General features: G+C 36.3%; 1 protein-coding gene across 7 annotated transcripts in view; it reads right to left on the reverse strand.

Annotated features, from left to right (window-relative positions):
* Positions 1–22,273, reverse strand: part of LOC140155314 (cytosolic carboxypeptidase 2-like) — a 49,597-nt gene extending 27,324 nt beyond the window's left edge. For 4 of the 7 annotated variants that reach the window (XR_011859372.1, XM_072178103.1, XM_072178102.1 and 1 more), the window contains exons 1-12: positions 22,065–22,267; positions 18,431–18,491; positions 17,566–17,620; positions 14,234–14,374; positions 7,448–7,515; positions 6,354–6,427; positions 5,234–5,322; positions 3,495–3,577; positions 3,219–3,352; positions 2,531–2,663; positions 1,236–1,357; positions 607–727 (exon numbers count right to left, since the gene is read on the reverse strand). Coding sequence is in view for 5 of the 7 variants with exons in the window: in XM_072178103.1 (XP_072034204.1) it covers positions 607–727; positions 1,236–1,357; positions 2,531–2,663; positions 3,219–3,352; positions 3,495–3,577; positions 5,234–5,322; positions 6,354–6,427; positions 7,448–7,515; positions 14,234–14,374; positions 17,566–17,620; positions 18,431–18,469 (1,059 nt within the window). In the remaining 2 variants the exon portion in view is untranslated. Of the gene's footprint in view, positions 1–606; positions 728–1,235; positions 1,358–2,530; positions 2,664–3,218; positions 3,353–3,494; positions 3,578–5,233; positions 5,323–6,353; positions 6,428–7,447; positions 7,516–12,029; positions 12,051–14,233; positions 14,375–17,565; positions 17,621–18,430; positions 18,492–22,064 lie in introns of those variants that run through there. The other 3 variants (XR_011859371.1, XM_072178101.1, XM_072178105.1) reach the window with 3 other exon arrangements.
* Between the last annotated feature and the right edge of the window lie 2,403 nt (positions 22,274–24,676).

The following is a 24,676-nucleotide window of genomic DNA, read 5'->3' on the forward strand; positions in this document are numbered from 1 at the left end:
CAACCTATTTAGGGCTAGCCAGGGTTATTATCATGACTGAGAGTTGTGATCAGTGGTGTTTAATCCAGCTAACTTTCTGTGACCTCTGTAGTTCCGAAGGATCAATTATTTGACCTTTGCTGTTTGTTCTTTACATAAATAAACCTTCTACACCATGTCAGTTCTAATCTGGTAATGTTCGCTGACCCATACCATGTATTACAGATCTATAATGGATGACCAACATGCTCTACAGTCCAACATCAATGCCCAACATGATTGAAGCAAGACATGGAATGATACTTTTAATGTAAAGAAATGTGCTGTCCTCCTTGTCAAGGGTAACAACCATTACCATTTCCCCAATCATAATTATAGGCTTGGTGATCACAGGCTATGCCCCATAATAGCTATGGTTATTATCATGACAGAGTGTTGTCATCAGTGGTGCTTACTCCAGCTAGACTGCGGAACTCAGTCTTCAATGATAGTCAGTCATTTATCTATTGGTCAACATGATCTTGGCATAATTGTTTCATGCAACTTAAATTGAAAATCTCTTTAATTTGTATTTCTCTGAGCTTACATTTATTATCAATCTTACTGGTTTGTTGAGAGGACACTCACCTGTAAATCTGAGTAAGTGTATGGATAGCAGTGTGCAAAGTAATATGTGTCATTGTCATAGGGGAAGGATACCGTCCAAGTAAGAGAGTACAAAGACTTGTCCCCCTTCACATCTGTACGCCTGCAAAAAAAACATGTTCATGTGTTAATTTTGTTACTCTGAATGCATCTTATTGGATGGTATGGAGCACTAATCAGTAAAGAGTTGCATTGGTGCGTGTATAAGTCCTTTTTATTTTTTATATGATTGGGCAGTGATCTATGCAATGTGGGCGGGGTATGAAAAAAAAAAAATCAGAAATCAAAACTTGCAGCAGTTCCCAACAAAAGCAAAAGTTGACAATTCCACTAGGTTAAAAAAAAATCCAAGAATATTACTTATTTGACCAGAGTGAGATGACCTTAAGGGTCATCATTGTGTCCAAGTCCCATTGAAATCCATCAAACCATGTGGGAGAAATCATCAAAAGAAGGCCAGCCTTTACATTTTACACACACACTCCATACATACACACACAGCCCATTTCATAGTCCCCATTCTGACTCAAAATTTGTTGGCGAGGACAATAATTATGACAGAAAGTAGCTATCAGAAATGGCCAAAAATGATGACTGTCTGTTTGATTTACCTGATATAGTTCTTGTAATATTTGATGTCTTCCCCACATCTCCTCCATCCTTGTTTCTTTGTTAATGCAGCATGTTCTGAATACATCAATGGCCTCATACCATTGTTATATAAGCTCCCAGGCTACAAATACAAATTGATTTCATCAGAACATGAGAATAATGAAAATATACAAGTGTCACTGAATTGAAGTCTATTCTGACTTTATTTTATTTCTCTCAAATCAAAAAACTATGATATTAATAATAAAATTGTGGTTGAGGTGTTTTCTAATGAAATTATTTTTTTCTTCTCAAACACACATACCTTACATATTTAATGTGCCGTATCGAAGACTATTCTGACTTTATTTTATATCTCTCAAATCAAAAAATATGAATTAATAATAAAATTGTGGTTGATGTGTTTTCTAATGAAATTATTTTTTTCTTCTCAAATACACATACCTTACATATTTAATGTGCCGCATCGAAGACTATGTATTCTTTTAGTGAAATTTGCAACCCCTTATCATATCACTTCCTCTTTCTTTTGAGGTATAATTATTTTCAGAATTTGCAAAAATTTTACTTGTGCACCTATTATATATATTGGTACCTAGATTGTTTTGAATTTAAAAAAACGGCTAGCTATCTACAAATACAAGAGACTAGGTTTGAAGGTGATACACAAAGCTGTATAAGTAACAAGCGATAGATTTTTGAAGAATGCGCTAGCATGTTTTTGCTGTTATGAAAACTGAACAAAAACAATTGCTCACTGCTATGCAATTCAGCATTACTGTTTGGCAGCAGCAGTGACAGCCACCACTCACTTTTGTCATCTGCTGTTTGACAGCTACTTTAATGCAGCCACCTGCCACCTATTTCCTGGTTACATATCATAAGGATAACACCATTCAATTTTCATACATTATTCCTGTAAGCTTTGCAAACAAAAAGATTGAAAGTCACTAGCAGTTCATAGATCGATAGAGCTTTATGATTTCATAAGAAGCTAAATGCTCTATTCAGGTAGAATCAGTCGATTCAAAAGAGGTTTACAAAGATAGCAGTGAGAATTTTTATTTTTGATGCGAGCCTAAGTGATCACTCTCCTAAAAGCTCTACTTATTTTTCTCAGGAGAGTGACGGGTAGCTCACCTCAAGACTAAATTATGTCAAATCAAAATCACTCCCATGAAAGCTCTTCTAAATACCATAAGAGCCATATATGTAGCCCTTCTGTAATTTTCAAAAGTCAAAGCCTGCTTTTTTGTTTTGTTCATTTAAAAAAAAATTGCTAAAATAGTTATACCTTCATAAAATTGGTAATAGTAAATCTATACTTGGCTGCTGGTTTTGCATTCTGTACTCTGAAGTAGAACCACTGTATGTGCTTATCTGTATACAGGTCACATCTTAGTTGTAATTCATACTCAAATTCGGACCTGTACAATAAATATGAACAAAGGAGGTCAAATGATAAATAAAACAGTAGATAGGTATACTAATAGATCTGAAATAACTCATCATAATTTAGAGGGAAAGTGTGTTGCACTGGTTTGATTGAATCTGTTCCTGGGCGTGGCAACTTGCTAGGGTATTGACTTTGGAAAAATAGTCTGAATTTAATTGGCATCATCTTCACATTAAATTCAGAGTTCCATTCTCCTCAGAGTTCCCTTACAATTGGTTAAATGAACCATGAGAGTACTGCATCCTTTGGAGGATATCTATACATGTATATCACAGTCAGTTTGATAGAGAGTGGGTGTTAACCCATGGCAGTTTCCAATCCATCACAGTTCATCCATGGGGAGCCCTTAAGATTAGCATCGCTATTAGGTACCCTGGCCTTCTGCTTAAGCAGTACAATTAATCTAAATAAATAACAATATCCCAACTATTGTCACAAATTAGACAGTGTTTGGTTTATTACCAAATTCCAAATAGCAGCATCTGTTTTTTAACAACAAATCACTGCAATAGATTGATAAACTTACACTTGCGTTGCCTTCATTAAGTTACCACTCTCAAATCTGGATTCAAACAGTAGTCTAGTGTCATCTACGGATTTGAGTTTGACTGCACGGTTTGGGCATCCAGCCCTGCTACCACCAACTCTGGATCTCAAAAACTACATACAAGGACAAAATGGAAAGTGTATGTAAAGGTTAAGAAATGGCAGTATTACATATTTTCAAACAGATCGTTTTCAAAAGGGTGGATCCGAAATGATATTTCAAACATGACATTGTATAGATACATGGTTTACTTACATAAGATTCTGTTGTTGGTGGGTTGAAGTAAACCACTCGCCCTTCACCCTCTGCAGCAGGCTGTGGCATCTGTTCGTAACCAGCTGCAGGCAAAGCAGTAAAGAAATGTGTTAATTAGTGATTTAATCATGTTTCACTGTTTTTCATCACCTTTTTACAGTGATGCGTTTGCGTTGTCTGCATGGTTTACTTCACCGAGTGCCATACGCGAGTTGTTAAACTTTGATGAACAACATGAACAACATGATCACGAAAACAAGCTAAAGATTATATAATTCACATGATTATTTCATGAGGAATGTCACTTAATCATTTCCCTGACGAATTTTACGCATTCACACGTAACACGTATAGCCTATACACTGCTGTCAAAGTGCGGATTCATCATGGATTAACAACGGTTGGCTCCTATAGGAAGAGTTGTTGAATGGTCACATCATGTTCACACTGAATTGGGTTTACAATTTGACAAACATGTAACCAACCTAATGCATCCAAACAATTGCTGATATATCACGTCTACTGACAATCTTTCTTTTACTGTAGTGTTCTATGAGCCTAAAACGTTTGTGTTTATATCCAGCTATTGGTATCAATTGCATAACAAAATGTTCCCATTACACTAATCAAAATTTGAATTAATCTGTGGTAAAGAGATAAGAGAAAACAAGTTGCTTTGAACAAGTTTTGAACAACCTAATTTGCATCACTGACAATAGACCATGCTGAATAAACATGCACATCACTACTCCCTATTCCAGAAAAATACAGCGCTACTTTTTGGGGATTAAAAAAATATTATCAAGTTCTGCCAAATGAAACATATCGCAATCCTAATCATTCATTTAGTACTAACTAGAGATAAAAGTAAAAGTTCACTACTTTACTATTTTCTTGAAAAAAGAGCCAAAAACATGTATTTTCGGCATGTTTTCTGACAATTGAGTCACAAAAATCAAAGACTTGGAACAAAATCTTCAGTATATGCTGAAATTTTGCTCTAATTTACACTTTTTTGTGTTACTTTAAATAAATGATTGGTTATATTGAATGAAGTATGACGTTTCCAAAAATTTGAATGCATAAGCTGAAATTAGTCTTAGTACAAGTCCAGTTGGGCTTGATTGTCACACAGAGGATGATTTAAGCACTTCCCACCACGCCACTGTGTTGACTTGCGGTTAGCACAGCTGTGTGAGTGAACATGACACCACTGCTCGCACATTGCATTGACGGGCATGGTTAAATTTGAATTTGGACTGATATATTTACAATAAAAACGCAGTGTGAATTATCCTTTATGCATATATCACTTTTGTTCTGAAATCGACCAAGTAATAATGACACACGCACAATTTTTAAACAACATCTTTTGCACAGAATTAAAGTAAAGTAGCAGTTGAAACTCTAGTGATAACACGTTTGCAGTGCATGATGGGGCTTCCTTAAACCATCCTCTGATTGTCACAGCACAGGTAAAACACCTTAAAAATGCATGCTTTGGGCCCTTATTTCCAAAAATTGGCCAAATATTAAAATTTAACTTCTTCCAGTTAGGACTAACTATATGATTAGGGTTTAGCTATGTTTCATTTGGCAAAACAGGATGATATTTTTTTAATCCCAAAAAATTAATGCTGCATTGTTCTGGAATAGGGAGTAATTCAACTGGCACATAGACACATGTTTCATAATGCAGAAAGAAAACATGGTATATATATTATTGCATTCAGACTTACTTTGTTCATTAAAAGGCTCTGCTTTGGAAGGTAATGTGTTGATATGCAGGGGCTGCTCTTCTTCTGGGAGCACCTCCATATCTGCTGGCCTAAATGTGTGAAATACATAAAATATTATTAGCAACACAATTATTATTTCAAACCACTGAATGTAGGCCTAAAATGTGTTTCCACTTGTGACTACTGGATGTTGAACTTGAAATTTGCCAAACCTTAAAATCATGAAATTTGGATTGAAAGACAGTGCAGAATACCATTATTGAATTTTTCTTGCTTTAAATGCCTGTAGTAAGTTATGTTAAAATGAGTAGCAAAAATTTAACAATTCACTGGACTCCTTATAAAGTGCCTATTTGTGGACCCCAAAGATTTTGAGACAAGTGCTATCCTTGATGCAAGCATTCTTAGTCAGTGGGAGTGGTCTATTATGTAGACACATGATCTGATTGGACAATCGCCTGGTTTTGGGTGTCGTCTATCAGGCTGTAGATGACCCCACGTCATCATGAGTGTTGATAACGCGTAACACGCTCATAGAGGTGCGCGTATGTTTGTTTGTTTGTTTGTTTTATTTCTTCTTTTGCCTGGGTTACTCATTCAGTGGATGTTTTAAGGTATCCTCTGTTCTTCCATGTATCGCGTTGTATGAGTAGACGCAGTGCGGAATACTCGCACGCGATAGCAGTACGCACATACTCGCACGCGATAGCAGTACGCACATCAAAAGATGTGAAGTTGTAAACAAGTTTCGTTCATTTTAGAAAAAGGGGAGTTTTCTATGACGGTAACTTAATTTTTGCTTTAAAAAATAGTTTACAGCTATAATAATATGTAACTGACTAAGAATGAGAATAAACGATAGGAATTTTTATTTTGACTATCCTCTACCTATGATAAACGACAGGCAGGTCCAATATTTTTATCGTAGTGGATACTGGCTGCGCCGGCATCCACTACTGTCGTCTATCACACGGTAGAGGATAGTCAAAATAAAAATTCCTATCATTTATTCTGTAATTGTGTATTTCTTCACATCTTCAGAAAGCTCATAGTAGTAGTATATAATAGAACATACAATGTGTGATAGGCAAGCTTGGTCATTTGCAAGAAGATAACTTACCATCTTGGTGCCTGTTGAGGTCCAGATTCCTTTGATAATGCATAGAGACCTCTTGGTTCCCTGAGTTTTGGCACCTGTAAATATGACCAAATTAATTGATGTAATTAGAGCATAGCCAATAGAGGGATTTGAAAACTAAGAACTTGTATTTACCAAATTAGGATTAGGCCTGGTATTTTCTTTTTCAAAATCTTAGCATTGTGCTGACAAAAGCATATTCAATATTCAAGAAAAGTACTATAATTTATGTATGGGTAATAATAAAAAACTGTATTTAATTTGAGTAATAGTAGAAATATAATCACTCTGTGGAAGAAGTATTGTTCCATTTCAGGAGCCTGCATGTAGCTAGGTGAATAAATTGGTACTTTATTCCTTCCATTTACCGCCCCATGCCCCTAAGCGCCCACTCAGGGACTTGATTACATGTGATCCTCCATCATCATGTGCAGGAACCAACTACACTTGATTCCCTATCATTATGTGCAGGAACCAGTTCTACACATCAAACATGGAACCATCTATACAATTAAAAGCAATATTTTGGCCATTGTTTATGTTTGCAATTATGTAAACAATGATAAAAATAAGCACCCACCCACACTTTGTTCAACGCCCTGGGCATTTAATGGAATGAATATGGTACTCTTAATTTTAACCTCAAGATTACATTTCAACCATCTTACTCATAGACGGTTACAGCTACATTAAAAGGGATGTGAAGGGAGTGGATTTTCTCAACATTTATGTAGTTTACCAAAAAAACTTGGTCCCGGTATAATTTCACCCTTTGGGGGTACAAAGAATTATTATACCACCCCTAACTGGCAAACTCATTTGGTTTATTTTTAACCTCAAGATTACATTTCAACCATTTCATTTATAGATGCTTACAGCTGCATCAAAATTATGCATGTAAAGTTAAGGGAGTGAATTTTCTCAACATAGTTTACCAAAAAAACTTGGTCCCCTTATAAATTCACCCTTCGGGACACACATAATAATCGTATCACCCCTAACTGGCAAACTCATTTGGTTTGGTCCCACCACATGTATATATGTATGCTACACAGATAGAGGAAATATGAACATACCATTTTACCAGCATGATAGCTGAATGTGAGTTGAGTTGATCGTTTCTGATCCTGGCTGAACTGGTTATCTGGGAATAAAACGAATAGTGTCAACATACAATAATTTTTAAAAGTTATTTAACATTATTTCTTCTACTATACTCTGTTAAGAGTGTTTTTGTCTGGTTTTTTTGCAAACTATCATACAAGGTTAGTGAGTAATCATTGCTCAAACACATTTAGTAGTAGCTTGTTACATGGACTGAGTAAAGATGGTTTCAAGAGGTACTACCTGTAGTCTCTCTCAAAAACATAAAATTACTGCCACAAACATACTGAAGCCCTTTAGCTCTTTAGCACTTGCTAAACTTGCTGTAATAGCTGAGAATTTTGATATTACGACTATGATTATGAAATTTGATCAAGTCAGTCACACAATACACAAACCAGGCCTAGAAACTGGTGAAGATAAACCAAACTGCCACAAAATTACCCCAGTAGCAATATTTCCCTCAATTTCTTATGTATTTCTTTATTTGGGGAAACAAAATCCAAATGACCAAATTTCCAGTGAAGGAGCTTCCCACATGTAGATAATAGATTCCACAGTTTTGATGCTACAAACACCAAACTGTTCATGCTAACCATTCTACATGCATGTTACAAGACTCACCTGTTTGTATGTTTCACTGATCTACATACTGTGTTAATTAACACTAAATTTAACTTGAAACTTAAACACTTACATCTTGAAAAAAGGTATCTATAAAATACAAATTCCACACATACCTTTATATTATAACCATCTCATTTTCACATTGTATTACTTGTCTACAACTAAAATATGGCATCTAGCCTGCTGTATCTACTGCATAGCAAGGATAGATTCAATTAAATCTGATCATTGCTTCTATGACCTGTATCCATGGACACTACATGTATGTATTGGCAATGGATCTATAGCAGTAATTAATAGGTCAATATTCGATACCTAGTGCAACTAATTAAAACGGATTGATCAATACATGTAGCGTGGTTATTCATTATTATGATAACTGATACTTTATTTTGCAATTAATGTTATTCAACCTGACCCATATGTATCTAAAATTAATAAACATGAAAAGATTATATTTGAGATGGTTTGTGTTCTATGGTTTATCATCATATTAATTTAGGACCACAATCTAAAATATTCTTCAGTCCAATATTATAGTATTGCTGTGTATAAGCCAATTGTTTGTTTTTCTTGGATGCCACAGAAATAAAAAGCTGGTCACACAAACTTTCCCCTGAAGCCAAGCAGGTGGACATGCATTTCTCTTTTTTATATTAAAAAAAAATATTTATACAGGAATTTTGATTTTGATGAAAAATATTTCTAAAACAATTTTTAAAAAGATCTATGTATTTTATAAATAAAATGAAGTAGCCCTATATTCAAAACAAACAAATGTATCCCGCTTCATCAAAGCAAATTCATCAATTAGAACCACATAATTGATCAGCCTCTTGTTGTTATATTTTGTGTCACATAGGCAACATCAGCTAGCATAATTGATTGATGATATTTGATTCAGATTCATCTCCTCCAGGCATTTCCTGTTTGCTTTCTTCATATTTTGAATCACTAAGGGACCATTAACAAACACTTGTAAAGGGGGGCCTGATACAAAATAAAAACTTTTTTTTTCAGTGCCCCCTCTTTTGGACCTAAAATTATTTTCAGCCCCCCCCCTTGTGGCCATGAAAATGTATGTGAACCCCATAGAAAATAGTGTAAACTAATGTTCTAGGAGAAAAATTAAGGTGATTTTTTAAAGCCCCCTGCCCTTCAGAGGGATAAAAATTTCAGGCCCCCTTTTTGCATCAGGACCCCCGTTACAAGTGTTTGTGAAAGGTCCCTAACCCCCCCCCCCCCCACACACACACACAATATTCATTGACAGTCAACACTCAAGAACTGGCTCATAATTCCATGGGTTGCAATTATTGCACTTTGGTGAGAGCTTAATGTAAATGGATATGAAGTTGAATGTTTAGCCAAATTTTGGAAATAAGTGCAAAACAAGAATGTTTGCACAAATTGGCAGGTCCATAGTCAGGCAGGATTTATTGGGGAGGTGCCGGGAGCTAATAAGTGGACCTTTTTTGATTTTTTTTTATCAAAAGGGCTTATTTCAATGTTTTTCCTGAAAAAAAACCAGACCTTAAATGTGAATTTATTCTTCAAAAAGGGCTGATTTCAATGTTTTTTGGGTTTTTTTTCCAGAAAAAGTTGTCCTTTTTCAGATTGACATGGGAGGGAGGAAGACCTCTGCATACCCTTATGGCTTTGCAAATTGGTTCACAGCTTAATTTCTTGCCACAAATATAACATGAATCCCCACTTCATTTTCAAAAAACTCTCTAAAAGATGCATTTTCTCCACAACTTTCAAAAGTGTAATTTTTTCCATTCCCACAAAATTGGAACAGAAAGTTTCCCCCTGTATACATATCAGTTGGAGAAGGGAACGGTACACTGACATGGGTATGTATACATGTAGGTATTCATACAGAGGGAATTCTACGGTTTAGGGTCATTTATTAGTATGAGAAAAAAATAAGCTGTTGCTTGGTGCAGGATCTTTAAACAATGTGATAAAATTAAGCAAAGAGTTGCACACTTTTTTTTTCCTTTTCAATTCAACATTTTATTCTGTTAAATGGTAACAATACTGTGGATTTTTCCTCAAATTAAAGAACACTTGTGAGATATGATTAAGTTCTTCTTGTTTCTGAGTGACAAACATGCAACAGAAGTTTAACGCTTTGTTAACAACAAGCAACTCATTTTGTTTGATCATATCACCCAAGTGAACTCAAAAGTCAAAATATATGTGACCTACGTACATGTAGCTTAGAACAGGATCACATACATGCTACTATCAAGAAAAGAAAAGGAAGAAGAAGAGCCTTCATTCAGCAGATGCCTCCAACAGGCTCAAACAAAATAGTAATCCAGTACAGTAACAAACCACATTAAAATAACACCAGAAACATACATATCATTAAAGGTAGAAAGATTACGATAAAATGACATGTCCAAGGAATTGAATCCAGCAAGACTGATACACAATCTTTGCCAACTAAGATCAATTTAGTATCATGCACATTGCACCATACAAATGAAAATCCTTATTTGCTTATGGGAATCTGTAACATGATTCCTGCAAACTGACAATATTTCAACATTAATCATAGTCTGGCATCCTTCACATGTCAAAAATACAGACTTTGCACAGAAAGATTTCTGTGCAAAACTGTACAGTGGAAACTTATTACATGTACCACAAAAAAGCATAAAAAGGCACCTAAAAGTCATGTATGCATACAATGTACATATATGTACACACAGCAAGATCATGCAAATTAAATACAGGACATGCAAGACATGTAGCTGGGTTTTAAATATATGGAGGCAAGGCATACTGGTCACTCTCCCCAGTATCTCATGGGTTCAAATATTTGTGCAAACAGCAAACATCATTCTCATATGAAAATTGTTGTTGCTGTTGCATGATTTGGCCTTTTCTTTTATGCCGTTACATTTTTAAACTTGTTACTGTTTTAAGTTTCATTGTTAGCGAACAAACCAAGTTTGATGATGGCTTATAAACGAAAGTCCTTTCATGGGAGGGGAAGGGGTCAAAAAGTCTTATTACATTGAGGTCAAAATTTTCAATACTCTTTACACTTACGTTACAGGTTAAAGACCACCAATAGGCCTGGGCGATACATTGAAATCTGACGAGGAACTATTTGTTTTCATGGCATTCGAAAAGACTGCATTAAAATCGCTGAAATTGATCAAGTTATATAGCCAAAAAAGTACTTTGTAGGGTTTGATGCTTCAAAATGGTATATTTTCTCTCATTATTTGACATTTTTGTTGTAATAGTACCAAAATTCATACGCACGGCTTCGGTTTTTAGTAAATATTCGCCATATCATATTGTAACTTCCAGCTTCAAGGGCGCACTGTCATTTTAAGGTGTTTACGGTTCAGTGCGTTAAAACAAGAAAAGTCTCAGGTCAACCTATGTTGAATTTTTGATCATTTGGCATCTAAATCATATAGTTTCACCTGATATTAGTGGCATTGAACTGTGAGAGTTCTGAATATGAGAAAATTCCACCGAAATTAGGCATTTTCCCATTGAAACCCGTGTAATACATAATTAGTGGTATTTAACCTACAGGAGGGAAAGGTCCCCATAACGAAAGCACTTTCATTATAGGACGTCGTCAAACTTTTGGATGTTCTCTTAACTGTATCCATTAATCAACATTCAATGATCACTGATTAAGAATTGCCAAATTGTGCAAATATTTCAGCTCAACATGGGTCAAGGTACGTAATAATATTGTAACATAATGTTTTGGGGCTTATAAGATGAGCTTGTAAAATAAATACTCAAGAAAAAAAAAGAAGAAAACTAGAGAGAAAAACTATTTCACAACTCAAAAGGTCATTTGCAGTTTACACCAAAAGTATGCATGCAAAGTTGGGTAATCAATCATGCAATAGTGTCATGCATTAAACTTTAATATCAACTTACTAAATAAATCATCCCAAGGAGACCCAGTTGAATCACCAGAGAGACCAGAAAGAGAATCCAGTTTAGGAAGAAAAACTGACAAAAAGCATCGGACAATCACATGTGTTAAGTCACCAAATGCTAGCTCATACATGTGAATGACATACTTTGCATTATGAGAAAGCACAGAGCTTTAAACATAAGAGAAAGCAGCAAATATATTTGCTTAGGATCCATGGTTTAGGTGCTTTGCTGTCAATCTCCACATACGTGTACATGTATCTACTAAATATATTTTTTGTATAACTTGGCTGGCAATGTGTAAGTTAAGTACCGGAGAAATATGCAATCAAGGTATTTGTGATAGCAATTCTCGCGTTTCACAATACGATTGCTCTTGGCAGTCAAATTTTTGACTCCAGAGTCGCCATCGCCGTTCTACCTGCTATTGAATTTTCATGTGAGTGTGATAATAAATATGTTGAAAACAGCTCCACGAAGGATTCCCTGTGATAAATAGATAGAAAATGAATCTACTATAATTGTAAATTGTTGTTTTAGTGTGCATTTGCATGTAACATCATTATAATGACATTTAAACCCACAATGCCAATGATGTAGGTTCCTGTATTGTATTCATATTACGCAGGCTTTGGATGTTGACATTTCCCATGATGCACTGCGTATTTTGGCCTCGACCCAGCGACCGCTGAAGGTGAAACGCAAGAATTGCCCTTTTTGGGTGCAATTACGTTTAAAAAACTTTTTTTTTATAGACCCTAAATTACCCATTACTAAAGGTACCAGAGAAATACTGCTACTTAAAAAAAATTCAAAATTCTAGTTTTTTTTTCAAAGCTGGATAAAATTGTACATTTCAATTACTGTTACTTCCATTGAACAGCCAGGGACATAGTGAATTAGCATGCATTGCTAGCTGTTCAATAGAAGTAAAAGTAATTAAAATGCACTGTAACTAGCTTAGAAAAAACCCTCTTGCCTTTTCCTCCGGTGCTTAGTGTAAGTGATAGGATGCTGGATATTGTATGCATATTTGATAGATCATCACAACATCATGTGGCAGCAGGTGCTATGCATGGAACACTAAATCATATTTTTTGATTCATCAATACACATCTTTACTCTTTTAAATACAACTGCTCATGCTAAATCTATAATGTACAAATTTAACTATCTATCTATTTTATGTTAATTTTAATTAATAATATATGTTAAAACTCAGTATTAATTGTTTACTTTTTAAATGTGATGATGGAAGACTCTTGACATTGCTGAACCAACAGGGTGGATTTTAGCTAAAGAATAAGACCCATTTGGGAAGATCATGAAATTCTTAAAAAACATCACATCTCATCTCAATGCTCATGCTTGACGAGCATGTGCAATGACAATGTGGGGACTGATGAGGTAGTTATGGTTTCTTTGCTTGCAAAGGATTCCTGAATTACCAAAGTTTAGACCTGGGTGATCTCATCTTCGGTTTGGGTGGGGATGTGTCATGTGTGGCTGATCAAGACTCCAAAAAATTACTTGAAATTTGACGAAAAATGTGAGTTTAGGACCTATTACATACCTGCCGACATTGAAAACCTAGAAAACAAGAGTCCAATAATATAGTCCAATAAAGCGAAGTGAGCGGAGCATTTTGGCAGCCGGGGTCCAGTGCCTGCCTTGTGGCCCTGGCGGGGGTCAAGGGGCACTGTTGCTTCTATTGAACAACATGTATTTCTAGCTGTTCAATAGAAGCAAATGTAATCAAAATGCATAACTTTATTCAGCTTTAAAAAAAACCCTCAAAATTGTTAACTTTTTTTTAAAAGTAGCAGTACGCTTCAAACCTTGAATAACAAGTAATTTAGGGTCTATTAAAAAAAAAGGGGGGGTCAAACTTAGGAGATCGGAGTGACTCTGCAGAAATTGGAGTAGTTGTCAGTTACGCTGTTGGATGCAAACACCCATATCTTTCATAACACTTTAGAGCACAGTTAAGTTTTATATTGAACACTTCAAAATGTGAGCATGACTGACTAAAAATATAATACATGATTACAATATACTATAGTACTTGGTTTTCAGCAATAACGCCCAATATCAAATCTCAGAAGTATACATGTATCAGGACTCTGTGTAACTGACTTACATTGTAAAGTTACCTCTTCATCTACTGATAATAACTTGCAAGCACCTGGGTACACCTGACCTACCTGCATCAAGTTTATCTCCTTTAAGGGCTTGGTTTTCATAATCTGTGTCTGATCCGGGATCACTGAGGTGAAAGCCCTGAGTTTGCTCCCAACTATCATAACCATGGTTAGTGGTGCTGCTTCTGTAGCTCTCGTTCTTTCCTGCAGATGTTTTGCAATGGTAACAACAGAAGAAATGTATGACTTTTTAAATTAGCATTGCAAATATAAATCCCTTTGACTAATAGAAGTTGGCTTCTAAAATTCTACTGATTGTAAATACATTGCTGATAACAAACATGATGCATGCTGGGAATGAAAAAAGGGCTCAAATCTGCCATCACAGGTGACATATTTGATAGCGAGCCCTTTTCGTTCCCAGCATGCATCACGTTTGCTGATAGATCGCTATCAGCAATACCTTATCTCATTCAGCTACATGTAAAATGGATGTAACACACCAGTCTATTTGAATCTGTGTTCAAATTACGAAACCCCAAGGTTTTATCTCCTACAATTAATACACAATGAATCTCCCCTTCACTATTAAAATATGACTTCTGCCCATTCCAAGCTTTTTCAAACCGGTATAAATAATGTAAACAATTCCAAGAAATGGAGAAAAAATAATAATTTTTTACAACAAATGTAGGCTGCATTAAACCATTTATTTCAATTCTGTCAGTACAATTCATAGTGCCTAACACATACATGACATGTATAAGAATTTTTCAAGTTGAAATTCTCTATTTTTTATACACACATGTAAAGATATCAACATTGCTACTGTCATTTTTCAATGCATTTGGAACTAATTACAGTTGGTACACTTTGACATAATTTGATTGATTCTTGGAAACAAATTGGCTCTGCCAGTGTCTTTAGTGTCTATTTAATTTCCTGGACAGGTGATGTTTTGTCTTTAGAGAGCTGATACGCCCCAAATCTATCAATATTTGATGAAAGTCAAATCGGATGCACAGTATACCTTTTCAGGTAGTATAATATGTTGCTGTAAAATCCCCAAATCTAATAATTATTATTTTGCTCCAGCGATCATCATAATATAAGTCAAAAACTACATGTATTGCATTTCATGAAAGAAAACATAAAAAATCAAAACCTTGATCAATAAGTCTGGTATTAGCACCCTTCATCTCGAAGGACTACAAGTATATCATGAGAATGTGACCTTGCACTTTTAAGATTTCAGATTTTATCAATTCTGTACAATTGAGTTAGTGTTTAGTCTTGATACAAGCTTGAGTATTTTAAAATAAGCCTTTTGTGATTTCAGCCACATGCTTATAGCTTAACATCTAGTACATTGACAAGAGATACATAATTCAATTGACGGCCATGTGAATGAACTTCAACTTTTTAGGAATTTTACTTTTCATTCAAATGCTTAACAACATTTAACGGAATTTATATATTGCCTTAACACAAGTATGAACAAAGCACTTTACATACAACTTTAACGGCATCTCACATCATCAATCTGGAAAAATACATGTTATTTAACCATAAAACCCAACCCTGCTTTTTGCTATCGGAAGTTAAAGAAGAAACACAAAGGAGAGAAGATGAACAAAGAAGTCACTTGGCACCACCGGGATTGAACCTTAGACCCCCCCGCATGCCAAGCACACAATCACCGACCGGTAGCCACACGGGTTACAAATTCCGTGAGCATATTATAGCACTTAGGGTGATTGTGTCATCGCAGACCCTGGGTTTGCATCATGTGGTTTGCATCATGGTATTTATGGGTGTTAGGACTAATACTAGTAAATACATGTATGTGTAAATTTGTGCGGTTTTGAACCACCGACCCTTCGGGTACGGAGGATGCAGACAGGGATAGCAAGCCACAAGTATGAAAATTGCTCGGCCAACAATTTTGTGTATATGTGATTTAGGACGATTACGCAATCGTATCATGTGGAGTGCTTAGTCTTGCAGGTCATGTTTTTTGAGGTGGGACCCAATTGTGTCACATCTTGCAATTTGTCAAAAATCAACTCCTTTTTTGTATTTCTGATTATATTTCAAAAAGTTTTCACCCAAACTAGTAAAAGTATACATTTTTAGAAAGCATATATTGTCATGTTTGCAAATCTGTAAAGTTTGAATGGATATACAGGGTGTACCAAAAAATATACAGGGTGATTCCATTGAAAAATACCGAAAAAATTAAATTTCTTTACCGCCCCAATATTTCTACATAGTATATTAAATTGGAAAATGAACTTGATATTTGGAATGTACACAGTTAGTCCTTTCATTAAATGTATAGTTTGCACTATATTTGTTAAGCCCATTGTGTTATACAGGGTGTGAAAAAAGTTGTAAATTAATTTTTTAATTTATCTAAAATTTCCCTTTATACCATTAAATTTGGAAAATATATTCAAAATAGTTTACAGAATTGCTATAATATCAAATTTAAATATCCAATTCCTATATGGGTGTTCCCAAAATCAATATTCAGTGAATAATTAGTAACAAAGGTACATGTACAATACATGTACAATTAGCCTACATCAATAAACTATTTAACAATAACCAGAGATCAATATGTCATCAGATTAAATCCTTTGACTGTAATAATCTCCTTTTAGAAGATTTATTTCATATTTCAAAGATAAAACAATATTGAAATTTATTTCATATGCATGCATGCAAAATTACAGCCCATTGTATTGTATGACCCACATTCCACTGCATTAATTAAAAGCTTGTTAAATCCTTAATTACTAAGTTCATTAAGATTAACTAGGCAATTATAGTTATAGAAAGTTAAAAAATAAGATTAACATTATGCAAAATGCATTTTTACTTCTACTAGGCAACAAAGTGCATAAACTTTATTAATGAACATCAACTTCCCATTGGAATTACACAGAGCTCCTCCGCCCGGCTCCTCCACTTCCGGCACCACCCTGACTAATTAACTTAATTAAGCTGTTGTAATTAATTAATACATTTGTTTAATTGTATTTGTTATTAATTCATTAGATTAATAATTTATCTTCAAAATAAGACCAAAACCATTTGTTCATGATGAATTTTAGCAAAAATATAGGAATAAGTAGACAAAATGATTAAGCAAAATGTGACAGTACCACCTTTTTTAGGGTCCCAGTATAAAAAACATGACCTGCAGTGGCTTTATAGAGTAAAATTTTGCAGTACACGGTATGGTTGGGGTTAATTAAATCTTAATTAGTATATAATTAAAACATTAAAAAACAATAAGTAAACACCTGCAAAATGGCAAAAATGCAGATATACAATGTTCTTGCACTGACACAATAATATATCTGTACATTATGTGTGTACACACTGACCTGTGTAGTATCCATAGTGTTTGAGGTGATTTCGCATAAAGCTGTCGTAAGGATTCTGTAAAGGTAGATAAAACAACAAATGAACAATTTAGCATACAGGTACATTTCCAGTAGTTTAGCAGTTAGGCAGTGTCAGGTAGAGTAGTTACAATGTAGGCTACTTTTGGATAGAGCACTGAAACCATATTCTGGAGCAGGGGTATAGTGCTAGAACAAAGCACTCCAGAGTCCGCAGGGACCCCTGAACTTGCAGAAAATCTGAAAGTAGGGGGTCCGTAGTAGAGTTTGGTAAGTCGGAGTTGCACAAATGCAGCATAAATAGTATGTCTGTGGTAGCGCTAGATTGAAAAGCTGGGGGTCTGCAGGAATCCCATAACTGGCAGAAAATTTAAAAATAGGGGGTCCGAACTGTATTTTGGTGAGTCTGGGACCCCAAAATGCAGCCTGGCGCTACCCCAGTTCTGGAGAAAATTACAAAATAATTGAAGAGTGTTCACACTCAGCAACAATGGTAACTTCTGTCATGTACAATGTAGCACAATAACCATAATACATATGTACCGGTACATAATTCATTTTATATAAATTATGTACATTTGTTAATTCGGAAGCAATACTTTTTACAAATTTGAATCATTTTGCAGACTATCAAACAACAAGTTAGAATGTAGCAACCACTGTGTGGAAGCCATTTTAAATGAACAACTTGTGATAATTTAGGTACACAGTGTGGGAGTCAAAGAATCAGTCAAATTTCCACTAGAATATCGCAAAATAAATGAGTTTGTAAGAAATCAATTTTGATTCCAACAAAGTGTGATGATATTAATAAGCACATATGTACAAACTCACAACAATAACTCACCAGGTCATAGTGGAATTCTTGAGAACCTCCTCGATGCATAATGATGAAGACTTACTAAAACCTGAAATGAAAGATGTTACGGTACAATGATTATTTTTTATTTTAAAATGAAATTGCCTAGTTGAACTTTTCATCATAGATGCTGGGAAGAACTTCACTGGAGATCGGGAGATTTCGCATTATGTTTTGAGAGATTTGATCATGTCTCACCTCCTTTTTCAACCAAATCGACAGTAATTATTCTTGTAGTGAGGGATCAATATTTAATCACAAATTGCCTCTGGCAAAACTCACATCCTGGGAACTAAATACCATACGAGGTCATTTTTATGTAATTCATTTACCCATGTGTGCCATATACTGCCTCTAGCTATACTGACAGCCTGGTGATGTGGTCAACTCATTGACAGATACCAACCGCAGCAGGCAATTCAATTTTTGATCAATTCTCTTCAGGTAGTGAAACCTAATGTACAACATACACAATATAGATCATCAGGCCTGGGAATGGGGGATGTGCACCCCAGTAAACACCGATACGTCGGGCCTACGTTGGCAATGGGTTGGACATGGCGGGAACACGTCGGAGTCGCCCTTGCTGCATCGGAACGGCGTCGGGCCTACGGCAATGTAACAACGTCTTTTTCAGATAGTTGGAAGGACGTCCGGGCCAACAACAGTCAGCCGGCGTCTTTCATGCATAGACAGAAAAAAAGTCGGGCCTACGGCCAAGTAACGACGTCTTTTATGGGTAGTCGGTAAAACGTTGGTCAAACGACAGTGAACCGTATATACGTATAGGACGATCTTTATTTGCATAACTTATAAGCTGCAAAATTGGCGGTTTAAATTTTCTTTACCTGGAATGGGGGTAGGCCTAGTAATTAATTCATAGCCCCCCTCCCCCGGCAATGGCTCATCTTATACCTGTTCTGTATATTACCTGTACGTGTTGAACAATGATAAAACTCACGTCACTCTTAATAATAAACATGAACGCATAAAACTAAAAGATTTTCCCAAAAATAAATAGGCACATGGCTACTAGCAATATTATAATCTCGATTTTAGAGTTGAAATGATGACCCAGCCATAGGCTAGCTATTATCATGACGATGTTTGTTTTGAAATGAGTAGGCAGCTCATGAGACTATATACAAAACCGTTATAACATGAACTGATCTTTTAAAACCCCTGTTGGAAGTGAACTTTTGGCCTCCGTTGCCGTCCACATGTACAGCACGCTATACGTAGAATTATGTACATCAGTGCGTGCAGTTGAAATTCAAATGGCACTAAGAGACAAGCGCTATAGGCCTATCGTTAATATTTTTTGGAAGTTATGGAAAATTTATATCGTTTTAGCTGCACATTACTGTTTATATGATTGCTGCTCGTATTCATTGAAGAGTGATGAGTGTTGTCTAGTTGCCGAGCGGGCTTTGACAAGCACTTGCGTAGAAGTAGAAGGATCTAGCTTAGGCCTATATATGCAGGTTCAAGTAAGTATTTTCTAAATATTTTTCTTCCAATTTGAATTTGTAACGTGTAAACCTATTAAACTGCATCAAATTTACTCATGTTTAATCAGTTAGGGCCTAATGTATTGCTATATTAGATCTTTTTTAAATCTCGAAACAGGTAGGCAGAGATGTTTACTGATATTTGTGAAAGAAAACGGTCAACAGAAACATGTTTAACCACGGGGTCATACATTTACTACATGATGTACTTTACTTTATCATGGTCGGTGTATGACTACGTCATGGTTTTATGTGTTTACAACTAGGATTCTCCTCACTACGATGCCTTCTCAACTTCCGTTGCCGTACTTTAAGAAGTCGGACCATCATGTTGGTATACCATCAGCAGGACCGTTGGCAAAAAGTGTAAGTAAAACCAACATACTTTTCTCGTCGGCATAAGTAAGGCATGTCCGTAGCCGGCAAAACATATTGGCCCTAAGTCGGAACGACATCCTTTTCAAGTCGACATGAAATCGGCAAAAGATATTCCGTGGCTAAATATTTTGGTGAAAAAGTTGGTCCCACGTCGGGACAACCCTTTTTAAACATCGGAATAAAATCGGCATGACAGTAGGCAAAACGACGGCCCAGCGTTGGAACAACGTCTTTTACATGTCGACGGCAGGATGCACCCCCGATGAGCACCCGACACGAATCCCGACGTCCGGTCGACTTTGCTAGCTCCTTATATCCGACGTCCGTGTGTTATCTGGGACAGGACTTGCTGACCATCTTGGCATGCCATGGTTGCAGCTAGCAGAAATGGAGTGCCAATAAGTAATAATCAGAAAGAGCATGCGGACACCGCTTTAGAAATTTGCTGAATAATTAGTATACCATAACCATATATCCTTGAATAGTCACCCCAGGGGGTGTTGCATTTTCCAAAAGGGGGGCGTTTATGGCGATCCTGACTTTTAGACCACCCGAGCTATATAAGGTGCAAATTTATCATATTAAACTTTTGCAACAAGGTTAAACATGTTCTCAACTGTACAAACATACCTTTTATTCCATCGAACAAGCTTTATTTTGTTCCAAAATTCACGTTTTTATAGCTATTTTTGACGTAAAAGAGCTGGTAACAAAACCGGTGATGCCAGCTCCGAAGTTTTCACAAGCGCTTGATGTACGCTCGTTTTGACGGTAATTTACGATAGCGTATCATGCATTTTCAAGCGCGTTTGACATCGCTTTTACTGCGTGGCGCAATTCTGCATTGACATTGTTTATTCAAAATTGCGAATTTCTCGAAAAACGTGATACATTTTACCCCGAAATTTCCCTCATTACTCAAAGCCCTGCCCGTTTTCACAATATTTTAGCTTCTTGGATATCATCGGAAACATAGATTAGTAATATTAGGTAGGTCACTGTATTTTAAAAGATTTTTTAGATGATTTTTACGATGAAAAAATTGACGTTTTAAGCTTCTTTTCAAAAATTGGTTTTAGCTTGTTAAAAAACGGGTAAAAATCGTTTTTAGCTTGTTGGATATTTTTGCTAAATAGTTTAAAGCTTGACTCCTTAGATGAAACTTTTAGTTTAAGCTTGTTAGAATATTAAACCTTGATGAAATAGTAATATTTTAGCCCTATATAGCGCGGGTGGTCTAAAAGTCAGGATCGCCGCGTTTATGCTACAAAATACATTTTTAAAACATCAGTTGCTGTCAATAATTATTGTTTTGAATTAATTCATCGCCAAAAGTTAATAATCGAGAAAGGTAAATTAATTAGCAAAATAAGCAAGTTAAGTAATTACTACTGCATGTGCAGAAACAAAAGTCGCCAAATAAAACTGGAGAGAAGTGCTCAGAAATACAAATGTGCTCAGAATTTACGACTATATGCACCAAACATGCAAATATGTTTTGTTTTTAAGTCGCATCTTCATGTGAGGAATGGTAGGAAGTGGTATTTATGAGAAAAAGTGGTATTTTATGTGTACCCTGGACCAGATAATCAGATATGCTCAGGAGTCTCAGATCGTACGGAGAAGGACAGTGGAAATCGTAGACAGTGACGGAGGTGTGAGTACCTTGGGCTACTGGCAGCCATGCACATTGAACGAGGCCAAGTTTAAGCTTAACGCCTATTTTTGCTTACCGGTGCATTGGGATACATGCATTCAGAGCTCAAGATGACACATCGAGATGTCCTACAAAATAGTAGTTTGTTGTAAACATTACGTAGGTTATATGTCCGCAAAATAGAGCAAAATCACTTCTTATGAACTCAGAACTTACGAATTCCGCAGTGAAAAGTGTAAAAAGTACACAGGTTGTTTAGCCTAGCAACACCTATCAACCACGTCCATTACTCCAAATAGTTCGCATTAAACTTGTAGTAAATTGTGAAAAAACGTGGAAAGAAAGATTCGAAAACATAGAGAATACTCTTTTATGAATATCTAATTAAAGTAATATACTTAACATTACGTTTTCAATGAATATTCGAAATGAACTGAAAAGAACACAAACTTGAGCGGATTAATATCTCGAATTATGACTTTTTGACCCGATCATCAATCAATTATTAAAAAATCGATTATCGCAAAAATGAACACGTTAGGGAACAAACCAAAAGCTCGATGATAGCTCGACGATGTCCTATAAAAAAATCCGGAAAAATTGAAATTTCAAAATTTTTGGAGGGCCTGTCTAGTCACAAAGTCTAGTCCCGGGGGTCTAGTGAACTAAAAATTGGACCAACACCAAATGATAGTCTGTGGAGCCAAAAATTTCCAAATTTGAGTTTAAAGGAGGATTTCGTAATCCTAGCACCCTCTTTTTATTACATTTTTCAGTAGATAGGCCCCCGGGGATAGGCCTATTCATGAAAAAAGCTTATTTTAGTCCCAAAATTTCAGTTGATTCTGATTTTGCGTTTCAGTGCGAGTTATGCATCATTATGTGTATTACACTGCTCCATAGGCCCGCTGTTGTAATTTCGTTCTGGTATAGGCCTACCAGAACGAAATTCAAATTTGACAATATTTTTGCTAAACGAAGTAATATAGGCCTATGCAAGAATTTTTTGGTACCTAAACATTATGTAGCCAGCCGAGGTTTCCAGTGTTATAAAAATCTTAACTTTTTTGGAGAAAGGTGGGGGGATGAGGCTGTGGATCACAAAATGCCCTTTTAAGGGCTACAATTGCCAGAGTTTTGAGGTTTAATTTGAACAGGATCATGTGGGCCGGCATCCGGGGGGGGTCACTCGCATACCAAAGTGGTACTCATGCTCATCCCCAAATGTCGAAAAGGGTCGATTTTTGGCCTTGTGGCACGTGGCGGCGTCCATAGGCGTAGATCCCGGGGGGATGGGGGGATTTATCCCCCCCAATATTTTGCCAGGGGATGGTCCATACAATCATCCCCTCAATGACACCTGAATATGGGTTTCTGACCAAATTAACCTCAGCCCCAAAAGTGCAAATTTTTGCGCGCTTCGCACACATTGATTCCACTTTTGCACCATATTTCGTCAGTTTAGCTTTAAAATATCAAAATTTTTCGTGCACTTCGCGCGCATTTGTACCAGAAACTTATTTTGTCGCCAAAAGGTGCTGGATTCACTAGAAATTTTTTCCAACCCCATCCCCCCCAATGTCAAAAGAAATCTACGCCACTGGCATCGTCGACGTTTTTACAAAAAAAGGGTGCTTTTCGGGTAAAGTTTCAATGTTTAGGGTATATTTTTTCAACTTCAATGGGTTTGTTTTAGAGTTTACGCCATTTAGGGGTCCATTTTAATAGTTTCTTACGCCATATTTTTAGGGGTAAGATTTTCAGAGCCTTACGCCAATATAGAGGGGTGACATTTTTCTACACTGATTAGTGATTACGCCATTTAGGGAAGAGCATGCATACCACTTTGGTATGCGAGTGAACCCCCGGGGCCGTGTTGTGGACCACGGCCACATAGAGCAAAAAGACAGGGGGAAAGGGGAAGACAATTATTTTATTGTCTTACGCTATGGAATAGAGTAAGCAGGGGGTGTGCGGATGCCCCCCCCCCCCAAATCTGAAACGAAAATATTTTTGTCTCAGCCCAATGCCCCAGTTTTGCCCCCTTATTCCCATGAGAGTGTAGCGAGTGAAAAATTCAGTTTCTTTATGCCTTTTTGGTCAAAAATGTCCAAATTTTGAAAAAAAAGTCCACTTTATTCAAAATCCGCTGGGGGGGGGGCACACCGACACCGCCTGGCTAATAATTATTTGGTGCAGCAGGGACATTAAAATGAATACACGGGATCGATACACGTGAATTGCTATGCACGATTTTGATATCAGACGAAAATCTTCGGATACTGGGTTAGAAAATGATGAATATCTCCCGCCATGATTTTTTTCTCAAGACACCAGATTTGGTCTCATACACTTGAAAATACGTGTTGAACAGATATGATAGTCGCTAGAATGCGCTTTGAAAATTGGCCGTGCGCTTTGAACTCAAAATTTGACCATTTTATATTGCGTTGGTCCTACAGCGTGCAGCGTGTAGTACAGCTGCACTCACTGTAGGCAGTAAAGTCGATGACCATTGAACTCAATGGGGTATACAAGCTTATTCACGCACAACCAAGATCGATTACCCGGCTATTGTGAGTAGCCTTAGTTATGTCCCTCGATTAATTATTAGTTTTAAAGAGCTTTAAAGGTTTGAACCAAATGGCTAATCGTGGCTGTGGATTTAACCTACCATGGCGATTCCTG

This window comes from Amphiura filiformis, chromosome 6 (assembly GCF_039555335.1).
Source record: "Amphiura filiformis chromosome 6, Afil_fr2py, whole genome shotgun sequence".
Classification (NCBI taxonomy): Eukaryota; Metazoa; Echinodermata; class Ophiuroidea; order Amphilepidida; family Amphiuridae; genus Amphiura; species Amphiura filiformis.